Below are 21,857 nucleotides of genomic sequence, written 5' to 3'. Positions count from 1 at the left end.
ATCGAAAGGAAAAATAATTAATGTTTTAGAATGATTTTTATATGAAGTAAAATATGTGGAAGAACTCATAAAATACTAGACAGCTTACTGTGCCATCCTATGTTCTTTCTACAAAAATCCGAAGCCATTTAATATATTCAAATAAATAGTCTATTCTATATGACATTTGACTGTTTAAATGAATACAACAGTGGAGTCCATGAAGATCGCTATTGCAGCTGTTAAAAAAAAAGAGAATTACTTACAAAGACACCATTTTGGTGTTAACTGCAAAACACTGAAAAATTGGCAACTTATGGACTTGGAATTTACCGCAAAGCAACCAATCCGGTTGTGAGAAATTTGCTGGATCCATCTGTTTAATAAAACTTATGGGAGACGTGGTTAAGATTGAAGATTTAGATTTAAAACTCAATGGAAGGATGGAAAATCTCTTGGAAGCGAAGTCTTAAAATTTCGAAAAAACAAGAATATTTAATGACTGTGTAATTTTCATATAATTTAGCTTGATATTCACCACACCTTTCAATGTCATTTCAATCTCGTGCTAATCTAGAAACTCTTATTTCCTTTACATGCTGTCGGTTACGAAAAGTAAAAACTAAAATAGTTACTCAGTATTGATGCATTAAACTATTTGTCAAACTTTAAGTCGTTATGTACTGTTGGCGAGTATATAAAGTGTGAGGACTTTTAATGAAGATGGAGTCAAGCGCTTCTTCTCGGCTAAAATGTGTAGATTAAAGCGCAAATCTATTTTATTATAGTTTTCGTTTTTGGGTCGTTAGTTTGGGTTGTTTTCATATAAAGAAAATAACTTAATAACTAACTACGCATTTTATACAGTTTATAGCTATAACCGTCCCTGTTTTTGATTTTTAAGAACACTCTTTAAAACTTATTTTTATGCTTGAATATCGAAAAGTTAGCAAACTTGAAAATACAAAGACTATTTACCCTTTTTTTTTCATTTCAAGTTTCCCTAAATTTAAGAAAGGGATAGCAATCCAGCAAATATGAGAATGCTTGCACGTTTCTAATCCAGCAAATATAAGAATATATGTTATTTCCAATCCAACAAATATGTTTCATATTTTTTGTAACCAAATGCGGTTGGTCATACACAAATAAAAAAGTCACGTTTTTCCAAAACGCCTGTCTAATACAAAATCATGCTACTATTACATTTATAGAGCTACTATTACGTTTATAGAGCGTTAAAACTAAGGGAGTAATCACACGTTTATCTTTTCACAGATTTTTAAAACTCATCATTACTATTTTTAAATGTTTTTTTTTTTAGTTTACTTATGTAATTGTGAGAAAGTTAATTTATTACAATTGTAAATGTTAAATATTTCCAAAATACAAGAAGAATATTTTTTATGTTTATCGTATCACACTTGTGCACAACAGACTTTGTAAACATTCTTTATAAAAAAAAGATTTTTAACGCTTTAAAAATTATTGAGAAGACTTTCATCTTTATCATCACGTTGTCAATGTGCTAGTAAAACTTAGACTCCAATTTAAATACTTGTTGTTAATTTGGCTGGATGACCATCAAAACAAAAGTCATTGAAAACTGCATTAGGTCCATTTCCATCACATTCTGATATATAATATGCTGAGTTAGTAAAGGTTATCTTTAGTTGGTGAGTGTGACCTTGGGATCGCTCAGTCGTTACAGTAATACTTTTTGATATGCCATTTTTTAATGCTGACAAATCTGACTTTGATACTTCAAACACATGCGTATGTTTCGTTCCAATACGACTTGAGTTTGTAGCATAATAATCTACAGTACGTTCACGAGCGCTATTAAAGTTGACTGTATCCAATATTGCATTCAATTTTTTCCAAACAGCACTACCTTCACCATGGACAGGCATAATTGGGTATCTTAGACGAATTGGATTATTTATACCGGGTATCTCGGGTGAGAAAGTTCGAATGCCAGAGTTACGCATTAACACCGGAGCGCTGTTAGGAGTCGGTTTGTAGTATGCTGCTTTTTCTGAAGTTGAGCTGTTTTTGTAAAAGGCATCAGGAGTTCTTGAATATCGGTTTGGCAGTGAATACGTAAATGGACGCTCAAGGCTTCCATCTTCATTGTTTGGAGTTCCAATTGCATCAACATGTGAAATGTTATATGGGTTCCACGTACTTAACGGAGTTAAATAAATGACCTCTAAAGGAATAGCGAACGTAGCTTGGGCACTCTTCTTTTTGGATGTCTGTCTTGATTTTTCTGTGTACGAAGTACCCGCTACCTTTTCTTGCGTTGTAAAAGCTATATAGTAACGATCTGAGTAACCACGTTGAGCGGTATTAATCCCCATCGCATCTGTTTGTTTAAGATTGTACGCTCGATGGTAGTATCCTTCATTTAATTTTGAATTTGCTTTCTTTGGATTGGCTGAAACAATTTCTGCATCAAATCCTGTTGTGGATACCCAAGAATTATAATTATCCATCCCTGGAATTTCCTCCATGATGGAGTCTAGGTAAGTGTACCTGGCTGCGCGCCCAGTTCGTGTACCGTAGACGTCAACACCTTCTAAATCAAACCGCGCTGAAGTGGAGTTGATGTAATCACCGTCTGTTCTTTTCGTCATGTTCTGTGCCGCAATTTCAATTATTGGTTTAAAATAACTTGTCGGCAAATTACTTCCCAAAGGATGGCACAAAATTCTGTAATTCCATTGAGCAAAAATAGGTTCTTTATTGTTTGTAAAATCAATTATTGCAGTTGGAAGGTGTGCTAAGTTTTCATCTTTACTTTTTGTCCCAGAATAAGATGTAAACCCACTCTTCACGCAAAAGATAAAATAATAAAAAATTAATATATCCATATATAGGAAAAACCAGTTATGTCACATTTTTCTTATTTTGAGAAAATCAATTTTTAAAGTTTAAAACGCTTCTCAGAATTTCAGTTTTCCTCGCCATTTTGTTTTTTGGTTTTATATATAGAATAATTATATTTGTATCAAATTATTTATTTAAAAAAGAGAAGAAAAGAAATTGTTTGTTTCAAACGTAATCCTGAGCATTATTCATTTGTTCGATTGGGTTCTGTTTTATTTTATCCTCTTTTATAAGGGACTCGAATAATTTTTACACTTGATAATTTAAAAAGTATATGAAATGAAATATGCTTGTTTAAAAAACAGTAACAACTCATAAGTTTTAAAAATGTGACATCGCTGGTTTTTCTACTGAGAACTTCATATATAAACATCGTTTTATCTTACGGTTAATATTTATTAGTATATATTTATACTGATATATATAACATGTATACATGTTATAAAAATACCTTGGAATGAAGGTCGTTCCAATTTAAAGCATCGATAAAATGTCGATCGCTTTGTGAAAGTTGATCAATCTGGTCGCCAGTATTTTTCATCCAACCTCCCTCTAAGTAAACGAGAACCGGCTTGAAGTATGGCGTGTAATCTCTGATGCTTTTGTCTTGATTTTGAAAAGCTCTGAAGTATTCTCGCATCTCAGCGATCTGAGCATCAACTGTAGTTTTGCTGAGAACAGATGGTGGCACGGCTGGGAACTTTATATCATCCACTGCACCAAAGGTTTTATTTGATGTAGCTGGCATTTTTAGTCTGTAGTCATTGTGGGTAGTACGAAATTCAAAACCATTTAAAATGGCAACAAACTCACCCATACCAACTGTTCTTATGTGATTAGCATGATCATGTATGTTGGCGATATTCAATCCATTATGAGTGTTAGAAAAATAATTTTTAGCTCCGGCTAAAAAATTGAAATAATAAACTGATAATTGAAATAATTTATGCTACAAAACTATTCATGTTAAATAACAGTAGGTAACGCATATATTAAATAACAATAGAATATATTACATAGAATAACAAAGGGTCATGCATAGAATTAACAAGAAAAGAAACACAAAGCTCTTAAAAACACAAAAGGAAAAACTGTCCATCACACAAAAAAAAAGAACAAATGCAAATTAATCTTAAATAACTAACTATGTATTGAGCGAATTTGCTTGATTCCAGAAATGCCGTCTGAACGTGTTTTTTCCTCTTCGTTAAACTGTTGAAGCTGTACTTGTCTTTCAATCATATTTAGGTCTCCTTTGAGGCGTCCAACGATTCGGTCGTTTACAGTTAGATCTGTATAGTTGTTTGTTGCATTATCAACCCAATTAGATAAGCCGTCAATAAAGTTGGCCTTCATACCGATGTTGTCTACAAAATTGTTTAAGTAAAGTTCTTCATTCTTCAAGTAGTCCACAAAACTAGAGAAATTTTTCAGAAAACCGTCCTTGTTTTTCTTTTCCGTCACTGTGACAGATTTAGTTTTCCAGATTTCTTTTTCTGCGGGCTGCTGTGCGTTTTTGTTGTCTTTAATATTTTTATCGAAGTCAGTTGTCTTGATACGTTCCCTAACGTTTAAGTTGTCGTAAAACGGTCGAATCTTTTGGTTGTAGTAATTTAAAACGTCATTTCTGATAGAACCAAGATCTGAAAATTGTTTTTTGGTATCATTTTCAAGACGACTAAGAGACTCAATTAACACATCCAACTGTTTTCCTAGATCCTCCACTTCATCAGCATTTGCCCCATATATCAATAAGGTGAGTATGATTACAAGCATCTGAAGATAATAGGGTATAAATAAAGTTTAAAAAAAAATTCAAGTCATACCTCAAAAAAAGCTGCTTCACTTCCGAATATAAAAACATATATATATATATATATATATATATATATATATATATATATATATATATATATACCTTTACAAATTTTCCTACACATAAGAAATTTTTTTATGCAGAAATTGAACTTAAAATACTTAATACATTAAAATAGATGAACTGTCTGTTTATATCAACTTCAAAAGGTTTATGAATGGTTTTCTTTGCTCATAAAATATATTTAAAGGGTTTATTTTCAATAGCAAGATTAAAGAGCGATGATAGAAAGACATTTAATGTCTAAATGTGATTATTAAATCAAAAAGTGGCCTATTCTTTAAAATCCTGTAATGGTTTAGAAGCAGAACATAATAAGATTAATCTCTTTATTGTCTGAATTCAACACCTTCATTGGAATGAAGGAGAGTTTTTTAGTGTGACAATCTGTCATCATTCTTTAACGCCCGCTGTTATGTTAGGCATATTGCATAAGATTGCAAATCGCATTTTTAAGAATTCCAAGATATAAACGTATTTTTCATTTTGTTAAAAAATAAAATAAAGATAAAATAATAATAATGATAACAAACGTGAAAAACCAACAAACTTTTGTAATAAATAATAATTAAGTTAAAATAAATATATTATGTCATTTAACTGCAAAAAAAATCTTTCCGAATGTAAAAACGTTTTTACTTTGAGCCTATGATAAATTTATAAATTAGTATTCAGCTTGATGCGACTGTCACTTAACAGCATCTCAATCAGGCGAAGATTATTATTGCAATGCGGACCGTTCCTCGCCACATTTTTGTTTCATGAAAAAACAAAACTTAAGTAATGTCCGCAAGCACGTACGGCAAGATAAATACGCACGCGTTAAAATTTGTTGAATCTCTGTCAAGTAACGTTCACTTTTCCATATTTGGCAGTTAAAATTTTTTTTTTTTTAACCAGGATTTTAAAAAAGTTAAATTTTAACAAAAAAAAGTCTTTTTATCAACCCAAGAGTTTTATACAACTTCTTAGAGGTTATCAAGAGTTATGTAGAAACTCTCAATGATTTCCAAAAATCTCCATTACTGTTAAGGTTTAATTGATGATTCCCTTTTGTTTTGTCAGAGAAGCAATCGATTGCAGTAACGTTTTTTCAAGCATATGAAATTTTAAACTCATGCTTAACACATAATCTTGAGATATATTTTATCTTGATACAAGGACCATTTTTGTTTTATCCATCAAAGAAAAAGGAGCAACCATGTGCACAGCTCAACTATAAGAAAATCTCTATCCAGACCATTTAATTCCTATCAGAAGTAGTTCTCTTTTAGAGTTGCATAATCTCTACTTAAAATTTTTGAAAATGATTTAGAAATCTTTTTGAATAATAATTTAATAACTTAACAGGATTTATTTTTTAAAAATTTTTGAAAATGAGTTTAAAAAAATATTTTATTGAAAAGCGATTCTTTAAACTCATTTCTCATATCACACATATTTTATATTATTCTTTATTTACTTTTCTTCCTATCTTTGATAGCATTACAGTTGCGACTCATTCCGAGGGGCTATTAATATCAATAATCTACAACTATTAACATTTATTCTTAAATTAAAAATGTTTGGTTTTGATCAAGTAATATAAGGTTACATACTTGCATGTAAGAATGACAACTGAGCAATTTCGCTGGTAACTTTCATTCTAACATGAAGGAAAATCGAAATCATTAATCGCGGCCGTCGAAAAAGGAGTTTAAGCGGATTTAATCAGCGATGAGAAAAATTTCTTACAATAAGTTGACATTTGTGGCATGCTAAACTTTAAAATTAATTTAAAAAGAATCTATAGGCTGTATAATGCTTTGCGTTATTTCTCTTATACTTTTATTGATATCGGAACTATTTTTTTTTTTTTCAACCGCTTTAAAACTTTCATTTTTATATTTAATTTGAACATGTTCCAGTCGATTACTTTTATTTATTTTGATTCGTATACAAACAGTTCAATGTATCCACGGCTTTAAAAATAAATGTAGATATAAATTTTGTAATAAAAGGAAGAATATACAAAGGTCTGAAAAAGAAAGTTCCTCGAGTTTTATTCAAATGACTACAAAGTAACAATTTCTAAATTTGGTTAGTTACACGTCTAAGTATGTATATGTACTATAAAGAACTGATATAAGATATCAATTTCTATAAAACATCTTATAATGGAAAGCCAGATGCATTATTCTAATGAACAATATAAACATAAAAATGACTTTTTTTAAATGTGAGGTATTTAGTATCAAGAAAAGATATTTATAAATTCTTTATAACATTTAATAGTACCTATTTTAGCTATCTAGATAAATGATAAGGAAAATAACGGTTAGTGAATAAATAAATTCCCGTCCATAAATTTTTAAGCTGAAAATTTGATTGTTGGTAGATATCCTTGTCAGTACATGTTAAATTTTTTTCCAATCATATCTTCCACCCATAATAAGTACAAATCAGGATGTTAATTTCTAGTTGTTTACAAATTAGGACACATGAATCTGTTAAACAAGTACTTTATATGGTTGATAAAATTTTATCTGTAAACTTTTTATGTTTATATGTATTTGTACCTCTATAAAGCTGTTTTAAAATATAAAATGTTGTTTAGAAATTAGAAAAGTTACTTAGAAAAATATGATTTTCCTGCCATGAGTTTGAGTACTTCAATTCAATCCCAACGCAGCTATGGATCAACCTCTGGTAGAGGTGTTATGCTGTCTGTAAATAATTCAGATTTGTTTGTTCATAAGGTTGAATCTTCTGATACACTACAAGGATTAGCTATTAAGTATGGTGTAAAAGTGAGTAATATTTTTGTTTTATATCCTCTTTTGCATAAAATTTTTTGCTTTAATAAAGTATAATTGATTTAAAAGAAAAATTTTTTTACCTTACACATGCAAACCAGTAATTCTTGTTTAATTATGAAATTAATGTGTAAAAAGTTTATTTTAGTTCATAAGTAAACTTCCCTCCCCCCCCCCTCTCAGTTGGGATTTAAGGTGCTATTACACCAGCTCTCTTTATATGAATACTTCTTTTTGTCATATATATATCTATCTATCTAAATATTTATGTATGCATTTATGATGTATATATGTGTGTAATACATAAGTTTCTTTGGATTTTCATTTATCCACAGCTGCTTCATCTTTATTTTATCAAAAGTGCAAAAAGTTGTTTTCAATTTTTGCATTACTTATTTGTTCAGTTGTTTAAAATAAAATAGATAATAAAAAAATAAAAAAAAGTTTTAGCAATGGTTGAAAATACCATATGTTGCTAAAATTTTATTATTACATAATTTTGTTACTATATGTATGTTTTTAGATGTAATATTATATTTTTGCTTTTTCGACTAATATTTTTTTAGATAGAAGAGTTAAAAAGAGTGAACAAGCTTTGGACAAACGAGTTTCTGCATCTTAAAGAAACTTTGGTCATTCCCTGTTCATCATCCTTAAAATTTAAATATGCAAGAGAATTATCTTTAAACAATGACTCTTTGTGCCAAGGTACTTCTAATAAAAATGAACTTAATCATAACAATATGCAGAGTGGCAATATTAGCCACAATCAGTTGGAATTTACCAATTCTAATCAAAGTTCTGATTTTAAATCTTTTGTTGGAATGTTATCAAAGATTGATGATCAAATAAATTTGCACAAGAAAAAGTAAGTAAAATTAGTTCTTTACATCATTAAAAAAATTATGGTTCATTACAAAACTAATTTAAACACATCATTTTCTAAAAAATAAAAGATTGTTAAAATTAAAGTATAATTAGATAGCTCCAATTCAAATGTATTAAAATTTCTAAAGGTCCTACTTGGACAAATTTTACTAAAACTTTGACTAAATGTTGTCGTCTGAATACTCTCAAGAGTATTGCCTAATTCACTTGGTATGGAATGACCCATTAAGCTGTTAGTATCATCATAATCCATGCTTTTTTATGCAGCTATATTGCTTATAATTTGTTTTCTTTTTTATGGAAACAGTACTGCTCATTTAAATATTTCAGTTCTCTAATCCTCATATAACTAAAATTGTCTATTTAAAGAGCTGCATCTGAAATTGCAGGTGAAATTTCTAGATTTAACTAAATGGAGGAAACAATCGTCAAATAATTTTTCCCAATAAAAAAACGTAAGTAGAAATTCTCATAAAAAGCTTTTATAAAAAAATCCACAATATAATTATTGTTAGGAATGTGTCATTGTTTATGAATGCTATTGTTAAGAATGTGCTGTTGTTTACATGCAGTTTAGTATTGCTTTATGGCCTGGTATATGCACCTTGTATTATTTACTAAAAAAAATATTTATAACTATTGCATTAAGATGGTTTTCCTTTTGTAGAAAATTTTCTAAACAAAGAAAAAGAATTTAATTATATTTCGTTTATTTTTCAATTGCACTGGAAATAAGATCAGTAACTGAAAGTTCAATGCTTTTAAATCTTTCTTGATTTCTTGTTAATTTAAACCATGAGCCATTAGAGGAAATATGAGAGACTAAGCTACCGTGCTGAAGTTTACAAGATGGAATGACTGAAAAAGTGATGTCAGTAGTGTGTATGAACTTATCACCTAGAAGTTGATAGGTTTTCTTTTGAATTATATTGGTAACTGAATCATATCAGGAATAACCATACCTAACATTGAAAATGATTGCAAACTAAACAATCCTGTTTATAACTCATTTTTTTCATAACACTAGAATTAGCTTTTCATTAAATTTCTCATCACCAGGTTGTCCTAGAATCTGAAACTTTAGTTACTGTCCACTTAGACACTGAAGCCATTACTGGTCATCACATTGGAATTATTACAACTTACATACAAAAAATTATAATAGTTTAATGTTACAATTTACTGCCATAATTTCTTTAATTTTAAAATGTAAAGCCTTTAAAATGCTGCAGTCATTTCTAGATGGGACATTTTGTTTACCTAATTGGCTCCTGTAAAAAGTGTCTCAAAAGACCAATTTTTTATGAGATGTAAAATATAGAAATTTAAGTTTAATGTTTCTTAGCAAGATGCGCTATTATTTTGACTTATTGCAAGATTTATGTTTACTTTATCATTGTTAATGCAAGCAAATACATAGCCATCCAGACTCTGACTAACATCATTTGTTTCATTAGGTAGATATATTCCTATTTCTCTGCAATAGCTCTAGTTGCAATCTTTTTGCATTCCATTTTCAAAAATCTTCAAGTAGTAAACTAGTATTTAATTTTATTAATTAATAAAAATAGCTAATAATTAGTGTGCAGCATACCCAAAAAATGAAAAATAGTATAGCGGTAAGTTATACTTATGTGTAAACATATTGCAATATTTATATAGATGTGTATATATACACACACACAAACACACACACATACACACACACACACACACACACACACACACACACACACACACACACACACACACATTTAGTCCCTTTACTGTGTTCAACTAATTTTATTTTAATTATTGTGTTATAAGATAGTATAAATTTTTAGTCTAAAATAATAATTGCTATTTGGTTCACTTCTCAACAAAAGTGCTTTCTTTTAAACCACTCAATGTTTCAAATAAAGCAAAAAGCCATGATGAAAACAGAAAAGCATGCTGTCTGTGTTTTTAAAAGGGTAACACAGAAATAACTGACTTTTTGATGGAGTGTTGTCAAAAAGTGGAACAAGAAGAAACAAAGAAAAAAATGCCCCTCTTTTCCTCATGTCTGATTACCAAATGATAAAAGTTCATCCAACAGCAAGACAGTCAACATGAATGCTTGATTTGTTGTGTGGAAAAGATTAAACTGAACAGAAGTATTCTAGTTAGTATAAAACAAGTGGTTTAGCTAAAAGAACAAGGAGCTTTTGAGAAATGGTGTACAATATGCTTTTCAATAATTGGTAAAGGCCTTCACTTTTGCAACAAAGGAAGGGTTTGACAGAATTTGCTTCAAGTAGATATGTTACAGCTAAAAGGATGCTTTAGTGTTTTTACTGCTTTAGTGATTTTAAACAATGCTTCATCAACTCATTGAACAGATTTGTCTTAATCAATTGTAAGGAAGATATTTTCTAGTAGCTGCTGGTAATCTTTTTTTTTTTTTAATTGGAATTTTTGTAAAATTTGTGAAAGGTTAAATTTGACTTTCAATATAAAGTTGTATTCATCAAGAACTTAACAAAAGTATAAAATATAAAATTGCCATTTCATTTTTTAAAGAGACTTCAAAATTTTGGGAGCTATTCTCTGCTACACTGGTGTAGTGCAGCACCTGCCTTAACTGCTCAACCTCTTATCCATATTTAAAGGCATACTAAATTGTCAAATTTTGTTGTGAATTAGCAGGTATTGATGGATTCTTAACTTAGATTTCATAATGACTTCATTTATGTAGCCTCAATTTTCTACCAAATATTTCTAAATTAAGAACCAAATGAAGATTAAAAAGAAAATGTCAAACCAAGTGCTTGAAAAGTTAAATGTAGAAAAATTCATTGTCATGTGACATGAAGTTTCCTAAAACTATTTGTGTAATTATTAATAAAGTTATTAATAAAAATAATTATTTGTCTCCTTGAACTTTGTGTTCTGTAGAGTCAAAAAATTTTCATCAGAGTGGCTTTCAAGCAGAATTTAAGGCTACAGGAGCCACGCTCATTTTCCAAATTTCCAAAGCCAGATTTCCAAGGCTCATTGCTTCAGCTATATCCCTGAGCCTATTGCTTTAGCTATTAGTAGAAAGATATGCTTGTTTCGGAAGAAATTTTTATATCTGTCAGCATTTTCAATATAAGAATGATTGTGTAAATGCTAAAAGAAAATCAAGGTGTCTCATGAATTGTGTACAGTTAGTGAAGATTAATAAAGAAAAAGGGTGTCATTCAAAAGCACCAAACAAACCTGCACATCAAAATGCACCATTAACAGACAACAACAGTGTGGGTTTTTCATAACACATTTACCAATCAATTCTTCCGGTGATTTTAGAATAAAGTGTGATGTACTGTCTTTGGTTGTAAAGTACATAAAGCATAAAAATTATTAAACATTTAATAGTCATCCACAAAAATATTTAGAGAAATGTGAATGCGTTTTCTACATAAGTTTTCATATATAATTATCTATTTTTTTTATAATATTCCTATTTAAAGAAAAAATTTGAACAGTGTCTTTCAGTTCATTCTCAAGAGTTCATCCTCACCCAGATATTTGAGTGTATCTGCAGTATTTCTAAAAAAGTTGTTTGCCAGCAATCTTTGTTTTTTTTTTTCAAATTGCTTATGTGATCGAAACCAATGAAAGAATCTGATTTTTTTATTTTTTTTATGGAAAAAATGAACATAAACAAGTTTTATAGACCAGGTTCTGATTCTAGTGATGTTTTAGTACTAAGGCTGTATTAATTTAATTTTTTGTTGTTTTGTGATGAAAATGAATTATTGGTTTACTTTATTTGTTGTGGTTTTTTTATACCTTTTTGTTTAATATATATATTTTTTTCTAATTATAGCAAACAGAAAAGGTTTTTTTTTTACCTAGATACCAATCATCAACTCTTGACCATCTCCCTTCTGTCACATTTGATAGTTATCAACATTTGCAAGCTCATATGTCACCTACAAGATCAATGTCGCCTCTCGAGCAAGGCATTTGAAGGTTAAGAGAGCATTTTCGAACTCTTGTAAATCCTTTTCCCCTTGTAATTTTTCTGTACATTTTCTTTAATTGAAATCCTTTTTCTTTAAACTTTTCTTTAAAAAATTGGGTGAATTTACAGAGTTTGTAGTTGGCCATTTTTTTATGCAAAAAAAAGGTTTCTTTTTTTTTTACAATAACAAAATCTCATGTATTTTTAATATTTATTTTAAGATATTTTGTTTTGAGCTTTTTTTGAATTCTAAATTTATGAATTAAAGTTGCTGGTTTCTAAAATCATTATTTTTTATTTACATAATTTGTAAGTTTCTCATAAATTAGATAAATACTATATATAAATAGTTATAATGAAATGTTTATTGTGTATAAAATAACTGTCAATTTTACAAATTGATGTCATTGGCATTTTTTATTGAAAATGTGAGCAGTTATTTAAAAATGCTGTAAAATTAGAATTTTTTTCAAAGGCATGTAAAGTAAATGAGAAGAATTAATATATTTCATCTTTGTTATCTTTTTTTTTTGGTACTAAAAAGATTTTGGCCTCAAATTTAGCATTATCTATATTATTTTCAATTTACTTCTATAGTTATCTTTTTTTTATACCTCTTTTTTGTATGCATCTTTACCAAAAACAGATTGTTTCAAAGAAAAACCTAAAATACTTTGAATATGTTTGGTGAAAAAGCCTTTGAACTTGTAAAAGAACTTAAAAGAGCAGCTAACGGCAATTTATCAATGTATAATGTAAGTTTTAGTGCAGCCATGCAGTAGTTTAATGGATTGGTATGTTATTGGTATTTATGCTCTATGGTTTACTTTATGTAAGTTTTATGTACAGTATTAAGATCAGTTAAAGCGTTATATATATATATATATATATATATATATATATATATATATATATATATATATATATATATATATATATATATTTCAAGTTGTATTATTTTCAAATACAAAATTTGTGCTCATGTAGGGTATGATATTTCACAGCTGATGATTGCCATTAGGCATGAAACTTTAAGTATTATACTTAGTTGTTGTCTCTTCATTATATATATATATATATATATATATATATATATATATATATATATATATATATATATATATATATATATATATATATATATATATATATATATTCACACACGCGCACACATTTCACTGACTTTCATTTAGTTTATTTAGTATATTTTACTTTTTATAGGAGTTTTTTTCTTTTCTCTTTAGAAGAGAAAAAAAAAAAGAAAACTCCTATAAAAAGTATGATGCTGTATAGTAGACAATATATATATCTGTATTCTATTTGATTTTAACAGCTTTTTTAAATTTTATTAATTTTCCAACTTTGGTTAATAATTGTTTAGAAAATTTGAACTTATGAATAAGTTGTTTTTTTTAAATTTATTTGGGTAACATTCCTATTTGCTGAATAATTCATTTTAATGTTTTTGATTCTTACAGGAAGATGTGGTGAGACAAGTGTTAAATGAAATGAGAGTGCTGTTTGAAGAGAATCAAAAAGAAGTGTATATGACTTTTTTTTTCAAATACCATTTTATTGTGTTGTTAGGATGTTTTTTCAAATTTCTGTGTCAAGGTGAAGAATTCAAAAATGTAATGCCATAAGAATTGCCATCCCATGATTCACAGCTGAAAATACTGTTAATTATTTTCTAGATATTTCCAAGGTTTTTGCAAGTTTTTCTTATGTTAGTAGTTCACATTTCAGAGGAAAAAATATTTCATAAATAAATACATATTTATCCTTGCAAAACAAAAAATTGAAGTTACCTCATGTAATTTGAAAAAATTGAATTTTTTGCACTAACAACTAGATTGTAAAAATAAACCTACCAGAAATTTGCTATTAAACAAATTTAATGATAGAATAAAAATCTAGTATCACACAGCTGTGTTTTTCTCATATTAAAATTTATTGAAAATAGATTTTTTTTTTTTTTTTTTTTTTTTGCCATTTATGTTTGTATTGATAAAGTAGTCAAAAAAATATTTGCACAGTTCTTGATACACTACTCAACTTCCATAAAACTAATTGAAAGTTCGACAATTCATTTTACCAATGACATAGCAGTTTAATCTACTTTGTAACACTTGATAACTAATTTTTTTGCTTAATTATCACTTTAATTGATAAATACTACTGAGTATTCATGATGCTTAACTAAAAAAATGGTTTTAATATTTAGAAATAGTATTTTAGTTGCTAAAAATCATCAAATTTTAACTTAAACTATTTCAAATTTCAATTCCCATGTAAATGGGTCAAAGAGCAGTGTCAGAAAGTATCAAATGGCAAATTGTTGAACTGGTCAAATCATAGAACCAAAGCAAAATAGACAACTTGTGAAAGATAGTGCAAAAAAAATTGAAAAATCTGGTAGCTGACAGGTGAAGTCCTAAACATGCTTTGTTGTGAAAAACCATTGAAGCTTATAAAAGTTGTGTATTTAGAACTAGCAGAGAAAATCCTAAGATCAGCAAAAAAAAAAGCAGCTCAAATATTCAACAAATCTTTTTCTAATCAAAAGACTAGTAGAGAACTCATAAGAAGAAGGTTAGCAAAAAAAGTATTGCATCTTACATTGCAAGAAGAAAGCCTATCTTGTCAATCATGAGTTAATTCAAAAAACAATTGTGCAAACAGTAATTGCATTGGGAAGCAGAAGGTTGTTGAAAAAGTGATTAGAAGCAATGAGTCAAGTTTTCAGGTCATAAACTGCAAAGGAAGAATCTACATTAAAAGATTTGCAACTGAGAAATATTGCAAGTACTATTTACAAGCAAGGCAACATGATAGTGGAGATTCATTAGGCATATTGGGATGATTTTCCTGCAAGTGATGTGTGTGAGGTAGTATGTGTGAGGTTTATAATAGCCTGATCAACCAATATACCTACAAAAAAGCACTAGAATCCTGTTTGATCCCATCAATAAGGTAATTTTATAGCAGAAGCAAGCAATACATCTTCACATACACAGCACATAATAAAACACACTGGTTAAACACAAAGAAGATCAATTTGTTGTTTTGGTATCCTAGATCACCAGATCTCAACCCAATCAAAAGTATTTGGTCATTATTAGCACTCAATTGAAAAACTGTAAAATTAATCAACTGAGCATTTGAAGCAACTTTTAAATGAGTATTGGTTAAAGGTGCAATGTGAGATTTGCATGAAGTTGGTTGAATCAATGCAGAACAGAGTTCTTCTTTGCTATTAAGCAAAAGGAGGATACTAAGTATTTGTTTGTTTTTTGTTAACTTGTTGTTTTTAACCTTAACTCTATTAAACTTTTATGCAATTCATTTTTTGATTATATAATTAGCTTTTTGTAATTACTTTTTTTTAACTATTATATCTTATTAATATTAATTGTATACCTAAGTGATTTCTCTTTTAAAAATTAAAAAAAAAAATGAATTAAATTCTTTTTTCCTGAATTTTTTAAATCGAAAAAAAATAATAATAATAATAACATTAGGATAAAACTTTTATACATTTCTGCATCTCAATTTAAATTTATTAAATATCTAATTTGAACAACCAAAAAATCTGAATGTCACTCTGTTCATGAATGTCAAGCTAGGATATTGGCTCCTATGAACAGAGTGATGTTCTTCTGGTCTGGTACTTTTTTTTACTTTGCAAACTTGTTTTACATGCTCTTTTTCATTTGCTGCTGCTATATTTTTGAGGTGGTTTCTATGGAACTTTATTTTTAATTACCTTTTTAGAGCAGCATCAGTGGAAGGTGAGGAAGGTTTGTTTTCAGGCGTACAATTGCGTCATGCTTGTCTTGAACGAAACAAAAGATGCTTATTAGCCTACATGTAAAGTTCAGTTTCCTTTTACATTTATCATTTAGGCAATTACATTTTAACAGTCTGTTGAACAAGTTTATGAATGTTTTTTTTTTGCAACAAAATCTAGATTTTACTTACAAGCTTTTAGCACAAATTTTGTTAGGGACTAAACAAGTATTAGTATTGGATAAAAATACCATAGTTTGATAATTATTAGTTATGCAAGTAAATTTCTAGACCAAAAAGACTTATGCAAGTAAAAAATGTAAGAAAATAATTAGACGGGTTTATTTGGTTTAGTTACAATCGCATGATGCAGTTGAAAACAATGAGGTGGGAAATTGGTAGCGTGCTTCCAGCAGAAGTCAAAATGAACTTGTGTGAGCAAGAGGTTCACAGTTATTATTATTCATATTTTTAGAAACAAAATATTTTAATAATTATTTCTTTTTTTAATTTTCATTATTTGACTGTTAAAGTGTTTGATTTGAAAAAAGTAGTTTATTCTTTTCTTCAGTGAAATTCCATCAGTAAAAGGAATTTTTTTTTTATAACAAGTTCACCAGAAAAAATGGCAGGGTGACAAGTTTTCACTTTTGAGATATATCATTTTTTAAGTTTAAAGCCAAGAAAATGTTGAATACTTAAGCAAAAAAAGTAGATCATATATATGTAATGTAATTTAATGTAATGTAATGTATGCATTTACTTACATCATGACTTTAGTCCAAAATTAAGGTTTCATTCAAATGATAAAATCTTATTTCTCTAATAATAAGTGACACCTTAAAAACACACTACTTTTGAAATTCTCTTTGTTTTAAACATAAAACATAAAATCATTTAACTTTTTAGTCCTTAACATCAATATCAAAATTTTATTTTTATATATAACATCATTTGTCCTGACTTTGTGTCCAGTTGTTGGAAATTTGACAAGGGCCAGTTGTTGTTATAGACTTATCTCTTATATTCTGATGGCAGATAGTTAGCTTTTTTTAAAACAATTTTTTTCTTTTCTTTTAAAAGATATCATGGCTTTTGAGTAAAGCAAAAACGCTTGGTCTGAATAGAATTTTGATGTTGACCATCAAAATGATACGCTTTCTATTGCAACTCATCACAACATAAGAAAATGTATTTATGATAAATTTTATTGCAGCTAAAGGAAAATACTACTTTCTTTTATTGTAATTATAAAATTTTTGTTGCCAAATTGAAATTACAGATTAACTAGTAATTTTTCTGTGAACTCTGCAAAGCTTATACTTTTAGAGTATTGTGTTGCAACTTACCCTGTTCACTGTTGCAACCTGTCCCAATACGGGGTAAGTTGCAACATCTTTTTTTTCATTTTTATTTCACTATTGCGGAATAACTAAGTTTTATATTATATTTATCAATGATGGATTAATATGTCACTAAGATCTATTTTATAACCCTGAAAACAAAATTTCAAAAATATTAAAGTACAATAAATTTCAAAAATATAAATGTACTCCTACTGCACAAGTGTACAAAATTGAAAAAAATACTTTGGTGTGTCCTGAGAAAGCCATTTATATGGGGTGAAAGAACAATGCCATCAAGTTCCCAAGAAAAAATTGAAATTAGACATCTGTGAAAGTAGTTTCAATTTTAAGTTTATTTATTTTTACACACAAATTTTTTTCGATTTTTCGAAAAAATAAAAGTTTTTTAAAATTTTGCATCTTCACAACATACAGTAACATAATCTTATCATTATAAATAACACATATTCTGGATAAGCATACAATTGCATAGTATGAAATATTTTTCTTCTTTTTGAAATTGATTTTTGTAGCATTAACTTATTGTTTTTGAAAATGCTTTTGAAAGCAATTAAACTTCTCAGCTGCTTACATCTGAAACTTGGTCATAACAATTAATAATTTTCTTGAGGCACTTAGTTTCTTTTTCTTTTTTTTTTTTTTTTTTTTTTTTTCTTTTTTTTTTCACTTTTTTAAGCAAAACGGCCACTACTTTCAATTTATTTTTTGCAAGCTATTTATTTATTTGGATTCTTTCAATAACTTTTGATGTGATGTGACCCCCTGAATCTTTACCTTACAAATTCTAGTTTTTTTAAAACGATTTTTTTATTGTTTCAAATCTTAACATTAATTAAATCTTTTAGTGAATAGGTTCGTACCTGTATCAGTTTAAAACAACAAATAGTGTAAAGTTTTGAGGCATAATTTCTAAACAATTAAAAGAGTATGTAACTTTTTGCCTGGACTCACCCACCCAGTCTGGTCCAGAAGTAGGTCAACCAGGGTTGTAAAAAAAAAAAAAAAAAAAAAATGGGTGAGATGCAAATTTATTTTAAGATGTTTTGAAGAACTTTAGTATTTTTTAGAAAAATTTTTTTCGTTAAAAAGCTTTAAATTTTTTAAATCTTCTCGGAAAAATATTTTCTTTAACATAGTGTCACTGCCAACATTCAGTTATCAGGTACTTTAGTAATTGGTTTTATAGCATTTAATGTTTGCTGAGTCATTTGTTTGCAGGGTTTTTAATTAAAAAAAAAAAGAACCTTTACAAAAACTCTCGAAGAGAAATTTGAGCACTAAAAGATTTTAAAAAGTACCTAAAACCTCACCTATCAAATATGTTAATTTAGATTCAATGGTTTTCAACTTACAGCAAGTTGTTCACAAACTACATGATGACAGTTGCTGGTACTGGCATCGACCTTACACAGGTTGGCTATCGATTGTTTTCTGGAGATAATTTCTTACAAGTTTAACTTAAGTCATAATTGTATACGCAAAATGAATAAAAAATTAAAAGGTTTTTTTTAATTAATTTTGGTTACCGTTGTCTTATATCATTCCATAAAGTTCACATGCAGTTCGTAAGTATTACAAACTGTTTGTGATTCCTCCTCAACCCACCCCCCTCCCTCTTATTTAAAGTCACGGTCAGCAGTTTTTTATGTGAAATCGTAGAGATGGAGATCTCTACGATTTCACATAAAAAATCGGTTTTTTTGTTATTACTGTTGTTGCTTTTATAAATCTTTATTTTAGAACATGGTTCCTCCTAAATCATTATTTATAGAGGTATGGCCGATCTTTGTGCGTTCATTTTTGCTGCACTCTTTAATCCTCTGATTAACTTTTTCTTTAAATTCTTAACCTTAAGGTGCGTTGTCTAACGGATTACGGTGAATTGGTTACTGAAGATGGCACTGTGGTGCTTCTTAAAAAAAATAGCCAGGTAAAAGGTTTCGTGGTAAATATCTTGAAAATATTACCACTGTAATACCACTGTATTACCACTTGAAATTATTTACATTTTTTAAATGAAAGTTAATACATTAATAATTTCTTATCATTATTTTACTCATGTGTATAGATATATTTATGTATGCATTTATATTTATGTATGTATTTATATTTATGTATGTTATAATAGCACTTTCTGCCGACATCCCAGTGTGAACATCTTATACGTCAAGGAATATTGGAGCACATAATGTCGTGATAAACATTTGTCTACACATTTGAATGCAAAAACAAATGGCTCCATTTTTATTGAACGTATCCAATGTTTACGCAGTTGTTTAGCATATAGGTTCTTTAAATTGAATATCTAACGAAAAATGAAGTGGTTAATAATACAAAAACATAACTTGGCTGCAGTGTGAAATAAATGCATTTGAAATAAGCATGGAGGTAAATCATTTGGGGGACGGGTTCAGAGGGTCTAAACCTCTCCGCTCGCACACACTTTTATAGGTGGGGTGGTCACTTGTAAAGTGTTGTGTGTTATTTTATTTTGTGAATTGTTTGATGTTTAAAATGATGCTCAAGAACTTTTTTTTTTTTAATGCTTATTAGAATCCCTTCTTAGTAACTTGTTGACTAATTTTTCAATCCAACTGAGTTTCAGAAACTGAGTCAGTACATCAATACAAAATATGCGTCTTTGTACTTTTCTCGAATGAAGCTTCAACTGATTCCCGCCAGCTTTGAGACATTAAGAGAAGAGAATGCTTGTTTAATTACCGCCCTCCAGTAAAATGATATTTTATGTTTTACCAATTAGTAGACTCAAATAGTAAGCAAAATATAAAGTTTATTACCTTGCAGATGCCAAACTCAAGATTTCTATATCTAATATAACCTGAAAAAACGAAGTATCGGCGCTTGTTTTTTTTTCGTTTTTTGACTAATAAAACACCAGCAACTATATCAGCCATTTGAAATAAATCGAGTTTAGAATAAGTTATGTTTAGATATACAAAGTTACAAAATTCAAGTAAAAAAAATTACGGTAGCTCACATATACCTTATGTTATTTTGTTTTAACCTTTCAAAAACATTCCGCAGAACTGCTATTCGACGAGAGTCTCTAAATTTAGTATTATTAGTTTTAAATAACAAATTTATGTATAAAAATAGACTTGTCATACCAAACGTCATGCTGATTTAAAAGCATAGTGTTTTATCTTGATAAACTTCAGAAAATTCTATTTATTTTAAGACTGGTGCAGAAATTGGTATTATTTCTTAAAAAAAAAATTAAAAAAAAATGAATTTTTTCGTTTAAAACTGAAAAGCCAGACGCCAATTTTCTATTTTGAATACAGAGTGATTCACACAGTCACTTAATAATGACATTCACTCACACACACTAGTATTTTATTTCAAATATAGTTAACACGAATTGTTGGTTATTTGGTAAATCAGCTCAATGTTCAAATGAGTACGCCAGGTGTAGTCATCAATAGGCTTATCGATAACTCAATCAAAGTGATTATTACCGTTAATTTAATCGATGTAATTATTATCCGTTGATTTCATCGAGGAAAAATCGAGTAATTGAATCAATATTAAATAATTGAATTGAAAAAAAATTTTTTTTGAATTAATTTAATACTGACTTCTTACCGCTCTTTAAAAGTTGGCCTTAATTATCTTTTAAGTAGAATCGTTTAAATTCAAAGTGATGACCAGGTAGTTAACGATATTCAAAGTGATGACCAGGTAGTTAACGATATTCAAAGTGATGACCAAGTAGTTAACGATATTCAAAGTGATGACCAGATCTGTTAAACAATTTTTATGTTACATTTAATGGAAATATTTAATCCATAGTCTTTAAACATTTTTGTTTAAATCTTTTTTGATTCTGGGCCACAGAGATTCTTAAAAACCGCTAAACCATCGTCTCGGTAAAATACATACAAATTCTTCATTATGGATAATAGTTTATCTAACAGGATTATACCCAGTTAGGGCCCCATCAAATATCTCCACGGAGATCTCCATCTCTACGATTTCACATAAAAAAAACTGCTGTCCGTGGCTTTAAATAAGGGGGCTTGAGGGGGAATCACAAAACGGTCCAATTTAATTGAAAAAAATATAATTTATTAATTATAAAAAATTTTATATAATTATTTATAATTTATTAATAATAAGTAGCTTCCCATATAGCTGTGTGTATTCGCTAATATTGTAGCTTACCATATATTTATTGTAAGCTACAGTAATATTGAATTATAGATTACCTGGTTAGACTAAAATAATCTTTTTGAGTAGAGACGTTAATTTAAACTAGAATTTCTACCCCCTGTTAAGAC

The 21,857-nt window shown here is 28.6% G+C and overlaps 3 protein-coding genes across 7 annotated transcripts; 2 read left to right on the top strand and 1 right to left on the bottom strand.

The window, feature by feature from the left end:
* Nucleotides 1-1,232: 1,232 nt before the first annotated feature.
* LOC149877052 (uncharacterized) lies at nucleotides 1,233-6,369 on the bottom strand. 3 transcript variants are annotated; one of them, XM_090074660.1, is made up of 4 exons: nucleotides 6,346-6,369; nucleotides 4,017-4,647; nucleotides 3,323-3,777; nucleotides 1,233-2,813 (listed from the first exon to the last, which is right to left on the bottom strand). In XM_090074660.1, exons 1-4 carry the CDS (start codon nucleotides 6,349-6,351, stop codon nucleotides 1,530-1,532), a joined length of 2,376 nt encoding a protein of 791 aa, XP_089930786.1. In that variant the 5' UTR covers nucleotides 6,352-6,369; the 3' UTR covers nucleotides 1,233-1,529. The 3 variants fall into 3 exon arrangements, with proteins under 3 accessions (XP_089930786.1, XP_089930787.1, XP_089930788.1); XM_090074661.1 differs by lacking the exon at nucleotides 6,346-6,369 and adding an exon at nucleotides 4,856-4,981; XM_090074662.1 differs by lacking the exon at nucleotides 6,346-6,369 and adding an exon at nucleotides 4,790-4,931.
* A 966-nt stretch (nucleotides 6,370-7,335) lies between these two features.
* LOC149877051 (uncharacterized) lies at nucleotides 7,336-12,915 on the top strand. The gene is made up of 3 exons (XM_090074739.1): nucleotides 7,336-7,536; nucleotides 8,109-8,410; nucleotides 12,292-12,915. Exons 1-3 carry the CDS (start codon nucleotides 7,384-7,386, stop codon nucleotides 12,404-12,406), a joined length of 570 nt encoding a protein of 189 aa, XP_089930865.1. The 5' UTR covers nucleotides 7,336-7,383; the 3' UTR covers nucleotides 12,407-12,915.
* Nucleotides 12,916-13,033: 118 nt separating this feature from the next.
* LOC149877050 (DNA replication complex GINS protein PSF1-like) lies at nucleotides 13,034-20,084 on the top strand. 3 transcript variants are annotated; one of them, XM_090074736.1, is made up of 8 exons: nucleotides 13,034-13,155; nucleotides 13,879-13,943; nucleotides 16,175-16,270; nucleotides 16,544-16,634; nucleotides 18,888-18,968; nucleotides 19,297-19,329; nucleotides 19,412-19,486; nucleotides 19,685-20,084. In XM_090074736.1, exons 1-8 carry the CDS (start codon nucleotides 13,081-13,083, stop codon nucleotides 19,751-19,753), a joined length of 585 nt encoding a protein of 194 aa, XP_089930862.1. In that variant the 5' UTR covers nucleotides 13,034-13,080; the 3' UTR covers nucleotides 19,754-20,084. The 3 variants fall into 3 exon arrangements, with proteins under 3 accessions (XP_089930862.1, XP_089930864.1, XP_089930863.1); XM_090074738.1 differs by having other exon boundaries at nucleotides 13,045-13,155; nucleotides 16,175-16,275; XM_090074737.1 differs by having other exon boundaries at nucleotides 13,045-13,232.
* The last annotated feature ends 1,773 nt before the right edge of the window (nucleotides 20,085-21,857 follow it).

This window comes from Hydra viridissima, unplaced genomic scaffold (assembly GCF_058129835.1).
Source record: "Hydra viridissima isolate aposymbiotic clone 2 unplaced genomic scaffold, HvirCarnegie_v1 scaffold_17, whole genome shotgun sequence".
Classification (NCBI taxonomy): domain Eukaryota; kingdom Metazoa; phylum Cnidaria; class Hydrozoa; order Anthoathecata; family Hydridae; genus Hydra; species Hydra viridissima.
Note: the sequence above shows the minus strand (reverse complement) of the source record. Positions and strands in the feature narration are given on the sequence as shown.

Bases quoted from the DNA above. Each gene is read 5' to 3' on its own strand.
- LOC149877052 (XM_090074660.1), bottom strand. The intron at 3,778-4,016 runs GTTAGTTATTTA...TCAATTTTTTAG, and splicing joins GCAAATTCGCTCAATACATA to CCGGAGCTAAAAATTATTTT. The intron at 2,814-3,322 runs GTATTTTTATAA...TTTTGCGTGAAG, and splicing joins GGAACGACCTTCATTCCAAG to AGTGGGTTTACATCTTATTC.
- LOC149877050 (XM_090074736.1), top strand. From the start codon at position 13,081: ATGTTTGGTGAAAAAGCCTTTGAACTTGTAAAAGAACTTAAAAGAGCA. The intron at 13,944-16,174 runs GTATATGACTTT...TTACCTTTTTAG, and splicing joins GAAGAGAATCAAAAAGAAGT to AGCAGCATCAGTGGAAGGTG. The intron at 18,969-19,296 runs GTTGGCTATCGA...TCTTTATTTTAG, and splicing joins CTGGCATCGACCTTACACAG to AACATGGTTCCTCCTAAATC.
- LOC149877051 (XM_090074739.1), top strand. From the start codon at position 7,384: ATGAGTTTGAGTACTTCAATTCAATCCCAACGCAGCTATGGATCAACC. The intron at 7,537-8,108 runs GTGAGTAATATT...ATATTTTTTTAG, and splicing joins CTATTAAGTATGGTGTAAAA to ATAGAAGAGTTAAAAAGAGT. The intron at 8,411-12,291 runs GTAAGTAAAATT...TTTTTTACCTAG, and splicing joins ATAAATTTGCACAAGAAAAA to ATACCAATCATCAACTCTTG.